At 44.1% G+C, this 16,759-nt stretch overlaps 1 protein-coding gene across 1 annotated transcript in view; it reads right to left on the reverse strand.

Moving 5' to 3' along the window:
- The window catches only part of LOC128643990 (protein sidekick-1), a 164,738-nt gene that overhangs the window by 115,466 nt on the left and 32,513 nt on the right, over positions 1-16,759 (reverse strand). Inside the window, exons 3-4 of the mRNA XM_053696758.1 lie at positions 7,590-7,770; positions 2,641-2,778 (exon numbers count right to left, since the gene is read on the reverse strand). Coding sequence (XP_053552733.1) covers positions 2,641-2,778; positions 7,590-7,770 — 319 coding nt within the window. The remainder of the gene's footprint in view (positions 1-2,640; positions 2,779-7,589; positions 7,771-16,759) is intronic.

A 16,759-nucleotide genomic window follows, 5' to 3' on the forward strand; every position in this document is an offset into this window, starting at 1 on the left:
TCACTTATATTGGACAGACCCTGATGACACCTATTTTATACTGTTCATCTGATGATCTGTCCCGATCTCCTACAGTAAATAAATGTTCCTTTAGGTTGGTGGATTCACATTATCAGAACAAATTATTTGTATTGAAGCTGATTTATGTAGTGATAGATGTTCAGCCAGAGGGTAATAATCACTGTGCACAGAGGACATGGTACTGTAAGTACTGCCAGGTAGTGATCTTGCACTTGGCCGCGCCACAGTGACCCATCAGACATTGTGGTCTATTTCAGTCTGTTAGAGTCATGTTAGCCAATACAAACACCCATAATCACTTGCACTTTCAGGGGCTTCGCTCTGATAATGTCACCAAGATTCAATTATTACGTGTCAATAAACAGGCAATTTGCCCATTTGCAGGGACATGATACAAAACAAGCCATTACAAGTGGCTGGTTAATGCTACCGCGAGCTTGTGGTAGCAATTAGTGCTTATAAAATTAACCAGAGATCAGATATCTGGTTAATTTGATAAATGTGCCCCCAAAATAAAGTGTTGTGTGTTTTATTAAAAATAAAAATTGTAGCATTTAATTTTTTTAATAAAATAACGGCATTAGGCAGTATTTTGGGGGTAATGTTGGCGGGAGTGTTCGAACAAAAACGGCACTGAAAAATGCCTTTATGTTCTATGGGGACTGTGTGTTCCCAGTATATGACTATAATATATATATATATGCATATGTATGTATGTGATAATGTGTGTATATATTAACACACAAATATATATGTATATAAGCATATATATATCTAATAATACTGCCATCGCTGTGCGACTTACCCCTGCGCTGCTCTAGGTTCTGATGCTGTGTCTGAGGGCATGAGAACGAGGCTCCCATTGGAGCCTACGGAAGCAAGCTCTCATTAGCGTGCGATAGTATTACTCAATGGAGCGCAAATATCGATTTCACAAAAGCGATATTTAGCGCTCCACTTGTAATCCGGCCCTATATGTTTATATTATATAATACATAATATTATTTTTTATATTCAGCCATAATAAACCACGGATCACATTTGGACAGTTTTGACGCCAGGTCTTGTATTATACATTTACATGCTCAGTTCATGTTAATAATATAAAAATACAGCTCAAATCACACATTTTAAATGACAAATTTTGTGCACAACTTAAAGAGAAATTTGCACAGTCTGGTAAAGCTTTACAGAATCAGTGCATTAAATGAAATGGACCTTCCTTTATCATTACTGATGTAACCTGGTTTTATTAGTTTCATCGTTTTATTACAATACCGCAAAAATATTTATTTTTCAAGAGGTGACTTTTTCCACCTGGTATCCAATAGCCGTGCTAGCCATACGACGCTCAGGAAGCTCGGAAGCATTTTTTTAGCGCTGTATGGCTAGCACGGCTATTGGATACCAGGTGGAAAAAGTCACCTCTTGAAAAATAAATATTTTTGCGGTGGGCGGCCAGAAAAAGGGTATTGTAATAAAATGAGGTTACATCAGTAATGATGAATGAATGATTCTGTATTACAGGCTGGCTGTAATTATATCCATGAAATGCATCCTTCACATTGTTAACTGATTTTAATAATGAAAGGGACAGAAACTCTGAAGTTAGAGCATTTTATTATTATTGTTCTTTCATATTATGCAGCGCTGTAACATTAAGTTATAGGGGCTGAATTATCAAGCGGCGGGCGGACATGATTAGCTGCGGCATACGCTGTTGGCATTTTACATTGCACAAGCATTTCTGGTGAAATGCTTGTGCAATGCCGCCCCATTCGCTAGTAGGGGCTGTCAATCATCCGATCGTATCTGATCGGGACCTCAGAGGTGGCGGATGAGTTAATGAGCAGCTTCTTACGGCCGCTGCTTCTTAACTAAAATTTCTGCAGAGCCGGAAACTTCGGGGGTAGATTGTAACATCCGCTGCCCCATGCAGTACATGAATCAGATTTATATAAATATAAGGGTACAGAGCCACTGAAAGCTGTAAACCATCTTTAAATAAAACGACAAACAGGACAGGTGGGTTCTATTGCTGGCATGTAGCTATGTGTTTAACTCCTGTAAAATGGTTAAACACATAGTTAAAGTCAGCCCTAGCACAGTAATGCACAGCACATCTGACAAGAGAGATCTGTGTGAAGCCACCAATCACCATCTAGCTCCCAGTAGAGCACTGCTGTGCCTGATCCTACCTAGTTATGCTTTTCAACAAAAGACACTAAAAGAACAAAGTAAATTTGATAAAATAATTAAAAAATCTTTTAAAATAACTGCTCTGTCTGACCCAAGAAAGTTTAATTGTAAGTTTCATGTCGCTTTAATTGAAATCTACCTGCATCAGACGCACAACGCTAATGAATTGGCGCTCTGTGCCGATACATTTAGTTACATAAAGGTCTGTGAACTCTTGTGCAACCCCCTGGAACCTCCTTTACTTTACCAGATGGTTCCGTTCTGTCAATACCAGCAGCTGGGAGCACAGTCACCGTATACTGTGACATTCTCCTTATTTCAGGGGCTGTGTGTGACGACGAGACATCTAATTAGGTATTCAGGAGTGACAGACACATAACTATTCATAACTCTCAGCCAGGAATGACACCGGGTTCTCACCTAGTACAGGAGCCAGCGGCTCGTACACCACTCGGTAACCTTGCAGAATCCCGTTGGTTGTCACAGGTTCCCCCCAGGTCACATTCAAGGTGCTGGAAGTCATTTCAGTAAAAGCCAGGAAGCCTGGAGCACTTGGAGCTGGGAGAACAGAAAATGAGCAGCAATTTATTACCTGACAAAGAAGCGAATGCTCGACCCTGAACATTAAGGCAAGAGAAAGTGGTCACAATGTCAGATGTGGGCGATAAAGAAAGTAAAGTGGTCACAATGTCAGATGTGGGCGATAAAGAACGTAAAGTGGTCACAATGTCAGATGTGGGCGATAAAGAACGTAAAGTGGTCACAATGTTAGATGTGGGCGATAAAGAACGTAAAGTGGTCACAATGTTAGATGTGGGCGATAAAGAAAGTAAAGTGGTCACAATGTCAGATGTGGGCGATAAAGAAAGTAAAGTGGTCACAATGTCAGATGTGGGCGATAAAGAAAGTAAAGTGGTCACAATGTCAGATGTGGGCGATAAAGAAAGTAAAGTGGTCACAATGTCAGATGTGGGCGATAAAGTAAGTAAAGTGGTCACAATGTCAGATGTGGGCGATAAAGAAAGTAAAGTGGTCACAATGTCAGATGTGGGCGATAAAGAAAGTAAAGTGGTCACAATGTCAGATGTGGGCGATAAACAAAGTAAAGTGGTCACAATGTCAGATGTGGGCGATAAACAAAGTAAAGTGGTCACAATGTCAGATGTGGGCGATAAACAAAGTAAAGTGGTCACAATGTCAGATGTGGGCGATAAAGAAAGTAAAGTGGTCACAATGTCAGATGTGGGCGATAAAGAAAGTAAAGTGGTCACAATGTCAGATGTGGGCGATAAACAAAGTAAAGTGGTCACAATGTCAGATGTGGGCGATAAAGAAAGTAAAGTGGTCACAATGTCAGATGTGGGCGATAAAGAAAGTAAAGTGGTCACAATGTCAGATGTGGGCGATAAAGAAAGTAAAGTGATCACAATGTCAGATGTGGGCGATAAAGAAAGTAAAGTGGTCACAATGTCAGATGTGGGCGATAAACAAAGTAAAGTGGTCACAATGTCAGATGTGGGCGATAAAGAAAGTAAAGTGGTCACAATGTCAGATGTGGGCGATAAACAAAGTAAAAGTGGTCACAATGTAAGATGTGGGCGATAAAGAAAGTAAAGTGGTCACAATGTCAGATGTGGGCGATAAAAAAAGTAAAGTGGTCACAATGTCAGATGTGGGCGATAAAGAAAGTAAAGTGGTCACAATGTCAGATGTGGGCGATAAAGAAAGTAAAGTGGTCACAATGTCAGATGTGGGCGATAAAGAAAGTAAAGTGATCACAATGTCAGATGTGGGCGATAAAGAAAGTAAAGTGGTCACCAATGTCAGATGTGGGCGATAAAGAAAGTAAAGTGGTCACAATGTCAGATGTGGGCGATAAACAAAGTAAAGTGGTCACAATGTCAGATGTGGGCGAATAACAAAAAGTAAAGTGGTTCACAATGTCAGATGTGGGCGATATAAAGAAAGTAAAGTGGTCACAATGTCAGATGTGGGCGATAAAGAAAGTAAAGTGGTCACAATGTCAGATGGTGGGCGATAAACAAAGTAAAGTGGTCACAATGTCAGATGTGGGTGATAAACAAAGTAAAGTGGTCACAATGTCAGATGTGGGCGATAAAGAAAGTAAAGTGGTCACAATGTCAGATGTGGGCGATAAACAAAGTAAAGTGGTCCACAATGTCAGATGTGGGCAATAAAGAAAGTAAAGTGGTCACAATGTCAGATGTGGGCGATAAAGAAAGTAAAGTGGTCACAATGTCAGATGTGGGCGATAAAGAACGTAAAGTGGTCACAATGTCAGATGTGGGCGATAAAAAAAAGAAAAGTGGTCACAATGTCAGATGTGGGCGATAAAGAAAGTAAAGTGGTCACAATGTCAGATGTGGGCGATAAAGAAAGTAAAGTGGTCACAATGTCAGATGTGGGCGATAAAGAAAGTAAAGTGGATCACAATGTCAGATGTGGGCGATAAAGAAAGTAAAGTGGTCACAATGTCAGATGTGGGCGATAAACAAAGTAAAGTGGTCACAATGTCAGATGTGGGCGATAAAGAAAGTAAAGTGGTCACAATGTCAGATGTGGGCGATAAAGAAAGTAAAGTGGTCACAATGTAAGATGTGGGCGATAAAGAAAGTAAAGTGGTCACAATGTCAGATGTGGGCGATAAAAAAAAGAAAAGTGGTCACAATGTCAGATGTGGGCGATAAAGAAAGTAAAGTGGTCACAATGTCAGATGTGGGCGATAAAGAAAGTAAAGTGGTCACAATGTCAGATGTGGGCGATAAAGAACGTAAAGTGGTCACAATGTCAGATGTGGGCGATAAAGAAAGTAAAGTGGTCACAATGTCAGATGTGGGCGATAAAGAACGTAAAGTGGTCACAATGTCAGATGTGGGCGATAAAGAAAGTAAAGTGGTCACAATGTCAGATGTGGGCGATAAAGAAAGTAAAGTGGTCACAATGTCAGATGTGGGCGATAAAGAAAGTAAAGTGGTCACAATGTCAGATGTGGGCGATAAAGAAAGTAAAGTGGTCACAATGTCAGATGTGGGCGATAAAGAAAGTAAAGTGGTCACAATGTCAGATGTGGGCGATAAAGAAAGTAAAGTGGTCACAATGTCAGATGTGGGCGATAAAGAAAGTAAAGTGGTCACAATGTCAGATGTGGGCGATAAACAAAGTAAAGTGGTCACAATGTCAGATGTGGGCGATAAACAAAGTAAAGTGGTCACAATGTCAGATGTGGGCGATAAACAAAGTAAAGTGGTCACAATGTCAGATGTGGGCGATAAAGAAAGTAAAGTGGTCACAATGTCAGATGTGGGCGATAAAGAAAGTAAAGTGGTCACAATGTCAGATGTGGGCGATAAACAAAGTAAAGTGGTCACAATGTCAGATGTGGGCGATAAACAAAGTAAAGTGGTCACAATGTCAGATGTGGGCGATAAACAAAGTAAAGTGGTCACAATGTCAGATGTGGGCGATAAAGAAAGTAAAGTGGTCACAATGTCAGATGTGGGCGATAAAGAAAGTAAAGTGGTCACAATGTCAGATGTGGGTGATAAACAAAGTAAAGTGGTCACAATGTCAGATGTGGGCGATAAAGAAAGTAAAGTGGTCACAATGTCAGATGTGGGCGATAAACAAAGTAAAGTGGTCACAATGTCAGATGTGGGCAATAAAGAAAGTAAAGTGGTCACAATGTCAGATGTGGGCGATAAAGAAAGTAAAGTGGTCACAATGTAAGATGTGGGCGATAAAGAAAGTAAAGTGGTCACAATGTCAGATGTGGGCGATAAAAAAAAGAAAAGTGGTCACAATGTCAGATGTGGGCGATAAAGAAAGTAAAGTGGTCACAATGTCAGATGTGGGCGATAAACAAAGTAAAGTGGTCACAATGTCAGATGTGGGCGATAAAGAAAGTAAAGTGATCACAATGTCAGATGTGGGCGATAAAGAAAGTAAAGTGGTCACAATGTCAGATGTGGGCGATAAACAAAGTAAAGTGGTCACAATGTCAGATGTGGGCGATAAAGAAAGTAAAGTGGTCACAATGTCAGATGTGGGCGATAAAGAAAGTAAAGTGGTCACAATGTAAGATGTGGGCGATAAAGAAAGTAAAGTGGTCACAATGTCAGATATGGGCGATAAAGAAAGTAAAGTGGTCACAATGTCAGATGTGGGCGATAAAGAAAGTAAAGTGATCACAATGTCAGATGTGGGCGATAAAGAACGTAAAGTGGTCACAATGTCAGATGTGGGCGATAAAGAAAGTAAAGTGATCACAATGTCAGATGTGGGCGATAAAGAAAGTAAAGTGGTCACAATGTCAGATGTGGGCGATAAAGAAAGTAAAGTGGTCACAATGTCAGATGTGGGCGATAAAGAAAGTAAAGTGATCACAATGTCAGATGTGGGCGATAAAGAAAGTAAAGTGGTCACAATGTCAGATGTGGGCGATAAAGAAAGTAAAGTGGTCACAATGTCAGATGTGGGCGATAAACAAAGTAAAGTGGTCACAATGTCAGATGTGGGCGATAAAGAAAGTAAAGTGGTCACAATGTCAGATGTGGGCGATAAAGAAAGTAAAGTGGTCACAATGTCAGATGTGGGCGATAAAGAAAGTAAAGTGGTCACAATGTCAGATGTGGGCGATAAAGAATGTAAAGTGGTCACAATGTCAGATGTGGGCGATAAAGAAAGTAAAGTGGTCACAATGTCAGATGTGGGCGATAAAGAAAGTAAAGTGGTCACAATGTCAGATATGGGCGATAAAGAAAGTAAAGTGGTCACAATGTCAGATGTGGGCGATAAAGAAAGTAAAGTGGTCACAATGTCAGATGTGGGCGATAAAGAAAGTAAAGTGGTCACAATGTCAGATATGGGCGATAAAGAAAGTAAAGTGGTCACAATGTCAGATATGGGCGATAAAGAAAGTAAAGTGGTCACAATGTCAGATGTGGGCGATAAAGAATGTAAAGTGGTCACAATGTCAGATGTGGGCGATAAAGAAAGTAAAGTGGTCACAATGTCAGATGTGGGCGATAAAGAAAGTAAAGTGGTCACAATGTCAGATATGGGCGATAAAGAAAGTAAAGTGGTCACAATGTCAGATGTGGGCGATAAAGAAAGTAAAGTGGTCACAATGTCAGATGTGGGCGATAAAAAAAAGTAAAGTGGTCACAATGTCAGATGTGGGTGATAAACAAAGTAAAGTGGTCACAATGTCAGATGTGGGCGATAAAGAAAGTAAAGTGGTCACAATGTCAGATGTGGGCGATAAACAAAGTAAAGTGGATATTACTGTCACACAGCAAAACTATTGGCAGTGCAAATGAGATTTCAACCTGCAAACATTTCCATCATACCAGCCTGCTGTGTTGTGCCCTGAATGGGATCACTTTTCGGCCCTTCCCCTGCGGCATTAAAAGCGGACACGCTGACAGAATAGCTTGTGTAGCTGGTCAGGTTTTTTAACTTCACTGTATTTTCTGGCTTGGACAGGACTGTCTCTGTGTGATTGCGGTTATTTGTTTCCCACGTGTAAATCTGTTAGGAACAAAATATTTGCTCTTATCAATATTTCTGTAAGAGGAAAATCTGAGACAAAGATGAATCCAGTTTATAAAAAAAGCAAGAATGAAAAATGGATATAGAGTTATATATGCTTAACATGGACAGTAAAAAGGGCCAAAACCATAGAGCAACAGAGACATACAAAATGGACTTGGGGTTTAAAAAGAGAATATAGGATGGACCCAGATGTGAGATAGAAGAACACAAGATGCACCCAGATGTAAGAAAAAACACAAAATGGACCCAGATGTGAGAGAGAAGATGGACCCAGATGTGAGAGAGAAGACAAGATGAGCCCATATGTGTGTGTGAGAAGAATACCAAGATGGACCCAGGTGTAAGAGAGAACACACAATGGACACAGATGTGAGGGAGAACACCACCAAGATGGACCAATTTATGAGAGAGAACACAGGATGGACCCAGATGTAAGAGAGAACACCAAGATGTATGAGAGAAGAAAACCAACATGGATCCAGATGTGAGACAGAACACAAGATGAACCCAGATGTGAGAGAAAGGACAAGATAGAGAGAAAAGAACACCAAGATGGACAAAGATGTGGGAGCAAAGAAAACCAAGATGGACCCAGATTTGAAAGAGAACACAAGATGGACCCAGATGTAGAAGCGAAGGAGACAAAATGGACCCAGATATGAGAGACAAGATAGACCTGTGAGAGAGAACACAGGATAGACTCAGATGTGGCATAGAAAAACGCAGGGTAGATCCAGATTTGTGAGAGAAGAACAGAGGATAGACCCAGATGTGTGATAGAAGAATGCAGGATGGACCCAGATGTGTGATAGAAGAATGCAGGATGGACCTAGATGTGTGAGAGAAGAACAGAGGATGGACCCAGATGTGTGATAGAAGAATGCAGGATGGACCCAGATGTGTGATAGAAGAATGCAGGATGGACCCAGATGTGTGATAGAAGAATGCAGGATGGACCTAGATGTGTGAGAGAAGAACAGAGGATGGGCCCAGATTTGTGATAGAAGAATGCAGGATGGACCTAGATGCGTGAGAGAAGAACACAGGATGGACCCAGATATGTGAGAGAAAGGAACACAAGACGTAACCCAGATGTGAGAGAGAACACTGGACAGAAGCTAGATGTGAGCCAGAATAACACAGGATAGACCCAGATGTGAGAGAGAACACAAGATGGACCCGAATGTGAGAGAAAATAACACAGGATGGACACAGATATGAGAGAGAAGAACACAAGATGAACCCGGATGTGAGAGAGAAGAACACAGGATGGACACGGATGTAAGAGAGAAGAACACAGGATGGACACGGATGTGAGAGAGAAGAACACAGGATGGACCCGGATGTGAGCCAGGAGAACACACGATGGACCCAAATCAGAATTGGTGGAACAATTACATATTTTACATTGAATTCTCTCTCAAGAGGCAGTGAGCTTTACATGCTTTAGAACAGAGTTCTTCAAACCACCGGTCAGGCCCAATTACTGGGTCGCAGCATCATGTCTACTGGGTCCCGACTTGTGTGTGTGTGTTGTAGGAGAGTGTGTGTGAGGTGTGTGTTGTAGGAGAGTGTGTGTGTGGTGTGTGTTGTAGGAGGGTGTGTGTCTGTTGTAGGAGAGTGTGTGTGTGTGGTGTGTGTTGTATGAGAATGTGTGGGGTGTGTGTGTGTTGTAAGAGTGTGTGTGTGTGTGTGTGGTGTGTGTTGTATGAGAGTGTGTGCGGTGTGTGTGTGTGTTGTAGGAGAGTGCGTGTGTGGTGTGTGTTGTAGGAGAATGTGTGTGGGGTGTGTGTGTGTTGTAAGAGAGTGTGTGGGGTGTGTGTGTGTTGTAAGAGAGTGTGTGTGGTGTGTGATGTAGGAGAGTGTGTGTGTGGTGTGTGTTGTAGGAGAGTGTGTGTGTGGTGTGTGTTGTAGGAGAGTGTGTGTGTGGTGTGTGTTGTAAGAGAGTGTGTGTGTGTGTGGTGTGTGTTGTAGGAGAGTGTGTGTGGTGTGTGTGTGTTGTGGGAGTGTGTGTGGGGTGTGTGTGTGTTGTAAGAGAGTGTGTGTGGTGTGTGATGTAGGAGAGTATGTGTGTGGTGTGTGTTGTAGGAGAGTGTGTGTGTGGTGTGTGTTGTAGGAGAGTGTGTGTGTGTGTTGTAGGAGAATGTGTGTGTTGTGTGTTGTAGGAGAGTACGTGTGTGTGTGTGTTGTGTGTTGTAGGAGAGTGTGTGTGTGGTGTGTGTTGTAGGAGAGTGTGTGTGTGTGGTGTGTGTTGTAGGAGAGTGTGTGTGTGTGTGTGGTGTGTGTTGTAGGAGAGTGTGTGTGTGTGTGGTGTGTGTTGTAGGAGAGTGTGTGTGTGTGGTGTGTGTTGTAGGAGAGTGTGTGTGTGTTGTAGGAGAGTGTGTGTGGTGTGTTGTAGGAGAGTGTGTGTGGTGTGTTGTAGGAGAGTGTGTGTGGTGTGTTGTAGGAGTGTGTGTGTGTGTGTGGTGTGTGTTGTATGAGAGTGTGTGTGTGTGGTGTGTGTTGTAGGAGAGTGTGTGTGGTGTGTGTGTTGTAGGAGAGTGTGTGTGGTGTGTGTGTGTGTGTGTGGTGTGTGTGTTGTAGGAGAGTGTGTGTGTGGTGTGTGTGTGTGGTGTGTGTGTGTGGTGTGTGTGTTGTAGGAGAGTGTGTGTGGTGTGTGGTGTGTTGTAGGAGAGTGTGTTGTGTGTGGTGTGTTGTAGGAGTGTGTGTGTGTGTGTGGTGTGTGTTGTATGAGAGTGTGTGTGTGTGGTGTGTGTTGTAGGAGAGTGTGTGGTGTGTGTGTGTTGTAGGAGAGTGTGTGTGGTGTGTGTGTGTGTGGTGTGTGTGTTGTAGGAGAGTGTGTGTGTGGTGTGTGTGTGTGGTGTGTGTGTGTGGTGTGTGTGTGTGGTGTGTGTGTTGTAGGAGAGTGTGTGTGGTGTGTTGTAGGAGAGTGTGTGGTGTGTGTGTGTTGTAGGAGAGTGTGTGTGGTGTGTGTGTTGTAGGAGAGTGTGTGTGTGTGTGTGGTGTGTGTGTGGTGTGTGTGTTGTAGGAGAGTGTGTGTGTGGTGTGTGTGTGTGGTGTGTGTGTTGTAGGAGAGTGTGTGTGTGGTGTGTGTGTGGTGTGTGTGTGGTGTGTGTGTGGTGTGTGTGTGTGTGTGTGGTGTGTGTGTTGTAGGAGAGTGTGTGTTGTAGAAGAGTGTGTGCGGTGTGTGTGTGTGTTGTAGGAGAGTGTGTTATTACCTTTAACAAAAACTTTCTAGTTTGACTCTAATCAGGAATAAGGTACGCACACATTTTAGTCACTTTGCCAAAAATTGCATCTATCTTGTTGTATATTACTTCAGAAATTTTCAAACCAAGCATAAAAAAGGATCAGGAAGGTATATGGTATCATGCCCCTGGGTCTTGGGGAAAAAAGTTTGAAGACGCCTGCTTTAGAAAGTGGATACAGACTTAAATTGTGGCATTGAAAGTTGTAGTGGGTGACTAAAGTAGAACAAGATTTATTTTTGAGTGTCCCCGTTCAGCTTCAGGCTACCTTGTGGTTGGTGTAAGGGGTTTACACCAGTGTTACTGCACATAGTTGTAATTGGTGTGTGATACTATTATGTTGTAGTAGCTGCTAGAGATGCAAAAGGGAAGAGTGTGTTCTTTGCGAGCTGTTACTACATTTTTGTTTGGCTGGATTTTGTATTGCACATAAATACTCATCCTATATTATAAAAGACAAGAGTTTGTCTGAAGCCGTCATGCGCAGTTCAGACAAACTCTTGCAGCTGATCGCACGCGCACCCACCCGGCAGCAGCGCGAGGACCCGGCAGCACAGCTGATCAGTGAAACAAAGCAGCGCGAGGACCGGCAAGTGAAGGCGCACAGGAGAGAGAGAGGAGAGAGAGGAGAGAGAGGAGAGAGAGGAGAGAGAGGAGAGAGAGGAGAGAGAGGAGAGTGAGGAGAGAGAGAAGAGAGAGAAGAGAGAGAAGAGAGAGAAGAGAGAGAAGAGAGAGAAGAGAGAGAAGAGAGAGAGAGATAACACAACACGGCCCGTGTGAACGGGCTTTAGGACTAGTTGTAAATACAAAGTTGCCAATACACTGTGCAGATGGACTGAGATCTAGCTCTATGCTTAGGGAGTTAAATGGATTAAGCCATCTTCAATCACCTCTTGTGGTCAGGGGATAAATTCTAATTAACTCTATGAACCCTTTCCATACAGCTTATATCCAACACAAAAGAAGGGGCTGCTATGAATCATCTGCCCTACTAGACACAATTGCATGTATGGGGGTGATGTGGCTTTCTATAAGGTCTGTATGATAAAAGAAGCACAATCTATGCATTCTTGTTGTTAGCCCAAGAGACACTCAATAGCAGTAGCTATTATAAGGCCCCACATATAACTTTTTGTGCTACTGATATCTCAAGGATGTAAATCCCTGACCTGTGTGTTACTGCTATAATGGGATTCCTTATAAAAGAGATTTGTGCAGAGAGTTTCACAGACCTTCATGAAAACAAAAGATCTGCAGTGAATACAAAACATTCAGTACTGATTGTGACTGCATAACGGGCTAGATTACAAGTGAGGCGCCATCTTAACGGGGCAAATCTGAAGCTTTACGGGCGCATGTTAAATTACCAGCTATTCTTCTTTTTTGGTTCAGAACCCTGAATAGTGCTTGCTGATTGGTGGCTGCATTTAGACACCAATCAGCATGCACTACCCAAGTGCTGAACCAAAGATGGGCTGGCTCGCAAGCTTACTTTCCTGTTTTGTCAAATAAAGATACCAAGAGAACAAAGAAAATTTGATAATAGTAGCAAATTAGAAAGTTGCTTAAAGTTGTTGCTCTATCTGAATCATGAAAGAAAACAATAGGGTTCAGTGTCCCTTTAAATCTCCTTTCCTCCAACATTAAATTGTGACCTCTTGTCACAAACAATTTTCTTGGAATAAAAAGAGCTTCTGCCATCTCTGTATATATTTATATAAAGTGATCATTTCACCTCTCAAGCGCCTTTTTTCTAAAGAAAACAGACCCAGTTTTGCTAGCCTCTCCTCATAGCTTAAATTATCCATTCCCCTTATTAGCTTTGTGGCCCTTCTCTGAACTTTTTCTAGTTCTGCAATATCTTTTTTTTTAGATTGGTCCCCAGAACTGCACTCCATACTCAAGGTGAGGTCTTACCAGGGCTTTATATAGTGACAGAATTATGCTTTCCTCCCTTGCATCAATGCCTCTTTTAATACACGCTAGTATCTTATTAGCCTTAGAAGCTGGTGGAGTATCCTCTTGACCCTGGTCGTCTGGAGGGCTAACAGGAGAATTCGCATTGGAAGAATCAGGGAAGGAAATCTGATTCTGTTTGAGTGAAGGTTGGGATTGTCCATCAGGAGCCTGGCCCTAGTTTTCATTCCCTCCAACTTGAGAGCCACGGGTCGTGGCTGTCATACTTGACACAGGGCAGATTTTTGCAATTTTGTCTGTTTAGGTAGTGGTCGTAAGAGAAGAAATTATAGTCCCCTTAAAAAGATGACAAGCCAGCATATGTCTGCCTTCCAAAGCTCCACCTCAAGCACAAAGCCTTTTGCAAAAATGATTGCATAACCGCAAACTAGAGAGCCCTCCAATGCTGGAGATAAAAAAAAGCTTATTGAGGAGGTTACAAGAAAAAGGAATGCAAAGCAGGAAGCTGCGGTCGCTTCATTTAAGTCCTCCCCCACAACTTCATATGCATTAAAACTTTTTCACATTGCCTCCCGCTCCTGTTTTTTTACCCCCTCAGAGGCTCATTCCGGTTGCCATGTCTTTCCATTTCAATGGCCCGTCAGTGGCATTAGCTTTCAGCTCACTGCAGGGTGTCTTCATTTTTTTTTTTGCTCTTCCCCTTATTTATATATTCCTCATCTTTCCCTGTCTTGCTATGTCTCTCTGTACTGTATATTTATGTGTTGATATGTGTATAGACACATATAAACACACAAATATATATGAACATAAGCATATACATATTTATTGCTGCGCGAGTTGCCTCCTGCACTGTGTGAGGTGTTTGTATATGGCTGCCAGCACGAAAACAGGATTGGAGCCTAAGTAAACTCCCATGAACGCTTGGCTTCCAGCAATGAAAACAAGTGAATTGTGCCTTGCTTGTAAAACCAACGCACATTTACATGCTCTGGTGTTGCCAAGGTAAGCGCAAATATTGCACTCTGTATGTACAAATTTAAGCTTAACTTGTAATCTAGCCCAATAGTCCTGCCGTGTCTGCGCCTGATCACCCTGCCGTGTCTGCGCCTGATCACCCTGCCGGTCTGATCCTGATGACCCTGCTGTGTTTGCTCCTGATGACCCTGCTGTGTTTGCTCCTGATCACCCTGCTGTGTCTGCTCCTGATTACCCTGCTGTGTCTGCTCCTGATCACCCTGCTGTGTTTGCTCCTGATCACCCTGTCGTGTCTGATCCTGATCACCCTGCTGTGTTTGCTCCTGATGACCCTGCTGTGTTTGCTCCTGATCACCCTGCTGTGTCTGCTCCTGATCACCCTGCTGTGTTTGCTCCTGATCACCCTGCTGTGTTTGCTCCTGATCACCCTGCTGTGTCTGCTCCTGATCACCCTGCTGTGTTTGCTCCTGATCACCCTGTCGTGTCTGATCCTGATCACCCTGCTGTGTCTGCGCCTGATGACCCTGACATGTCTGATCCTGATGACCCTGCTGTGTTTGCTCCTGATGACCCTGCTGTGTCTGCGTCTGATGAACCTGCTCTGTCTGCGCCTGATGACCCTGCTGGTCTGATCCTGATGACCCTGCTGGTCTGATCCTGATGACCCTGCTGGTCTGATCCTGATGACCCTGCTGTGTTTGCTCCTGATGACCCTGCTGTGTTTGCTCCTGATGACCCTGCTGTGTCTGCGTCTGATGAACCTGCTCTGTCTGCGCCTGATGACCCTGCTGGTCTGATCCTGATGACCCTGCTGGTCTGATCCTGATGACCCTGCTGTGTTTGCTCCTGATGACCCTGCTGTGTCTGCGTCTGATGAACCTGCTCTGTCTGCGCCTGATGACCCTGCTGGTCTGATCCTGATGACCCTGCTGGTCTGATCCCGATGACCCTGCTGGTCTGATCCTGATGACCCTGCTGGTCTGATCCTGATGACCCTGCTGGTCTGATCCTGATGACCCTGCTGGTCTGATCCTGATGACCCTGCTGGTCTGATCCTGATGACCCTGCTGTGTTTGCTCCTGATGACCCTGCTGTGTCTGCGTCTGATGAACCTGCTCTGTCTGCGCCTGATGACCCTGCTGGTCTGATCCTGATGACCCTGCTGGTCTGATCCTGATGACCCTGCTGGTCTGATCCTGATGACCCTGCTGGTCTGATCCTGATGACCCTGCTGGTCTGATCCTGATGACCCTGCTGGTCTGATCCTGATGACCCTGCTGGTCTGATCCTGATGACCCTGCTTGTCTGATCCTGATGACCCTGCTGGTCTGATCCTGATGACCCTGCTGGTCTGATCCTGATGACCCTGCTGGTCTGATCCTGATGACCCTGCTGTGTTTGCTCCTGATGACCCTGCTGTGTCTGCGTCTGATGAACCTGCTCTGTCTGCGCCTGATGACCCTGCTGGTCTGATCCTGATGACCCTGCTGGTCTGATCCTGATGACCCTGCTGGTCTGATCCTGATGACCCTGCTGGTCTGATCCTGATGACCCTGCTGGTCTGATCCTGATGACCCTGCTGGTCTGATCCTGATAACCCTGCTGGTCACATTGCCTCCCGCTCCTGTTTTTTTACCCCCTCAGAGGCTCATTCCGGTTGCCATGTCTTTCCATTTCAATGGCCCGTCAGTGGCATTAGCTTTCAGCTCACTGCAGGGTGTCTTCATTTTTTTTTTTGCTCTTCCCCTTATTTATATATTCCTCATCTTTCCCTGTCTTGCTATGTCTCTCTGTACTGTATATTTATGTGTTGATATGTGTATAGACACATATAAACACACAAATATATATGAACATAAGCATATACATATTTATTGCTGCGCGAGTTGCCTCCTGCACTGTGTGAGGTGTTTGTATATGGCTGCCAGCACGAAAACAGGATTGGAGCCTAAGTAAACTCCCATGAACGCTTGGCTTCCAGCAATGAAAACAAGTGAATTGTGCCTTGCTTGTAAAACCAACGCACATTTACATGCTCTGGTGTTGCCAAGGTAAGCGCAAATATTGCACTCTGTATGTACAAATTTAAGCTTAACTTGTAATCTAGCCCAATAGTCCTGCCGTGTCTGCGCCTGATCACCCTGCCGTGTCTGCGCCTGATCACCCTGCCGGTCTGATCCTGATGACCCTGCTGTGTTTGCTCCTGATGACCCTGCTGTGTTTGCTCCTGATCACCCTGCTGTGTCTGCTCCTGATTACCCTGCTGTGTCTGCTCCTGATCACCCTGCTGTGTTTGCTCCTGATCACCCTGTCGTGTCTGATCCTGATCACCCTGCTGTGTTTGCTCCTGATGACCCTGCTGTGTTTGCTCCTGATCACCCTGCTGTGTCTGCTCCTGATCACCCTGCTGTGTTTGCTCCTGATCACCCTGCTGTGTTTGCTCCTGATCACCCTGCTGTGTCTGCTCCTGATCACCCTGCTGTGTTTGCTCCTGATCACCCTGTCGTGTCTGATCCTGATCACCCTGCTGTGTCTGCGCCTGATGACCCTGACATGTCTGATCCTGATGACCCTGCTGTGTTTGCTCCTGATGACCCTGCTGTGTCTGCGTCTGATGAACCTGCTCTGTCTGCGCCTGATGACCCTGCTGGTCTGATCCTGATGACCCTGCTGGTCTGATCCTGATGACCCTGCTGGTCTGATCCTGATGACCCTGCTGTGTTTGCTCCTGATGACCCTGCTGTGTTTGCTCCTGATGACCCTGCTGTGTTTGCTCCTGATGACCCTGCTGTGTCTGCGTCTGATGAACCTGCTCTGTCTGC

Source organism: Bombina bombina, unplaced genomic scaffold (assembly GCF_027579735.1).
Source record: "Bombina bombina isolate aBomBom1 unplaced genomic scaffold, aBomBom1.pri scaffold_78_1, whole genome shotgun sequence".
NCBI classification, from domain to species: domain Eukaryota; kingdom Metazoa; phylum Chordata; class Amphibia; order Anura; family Bombinatoridae; genus Bombina; species Bombina bombina.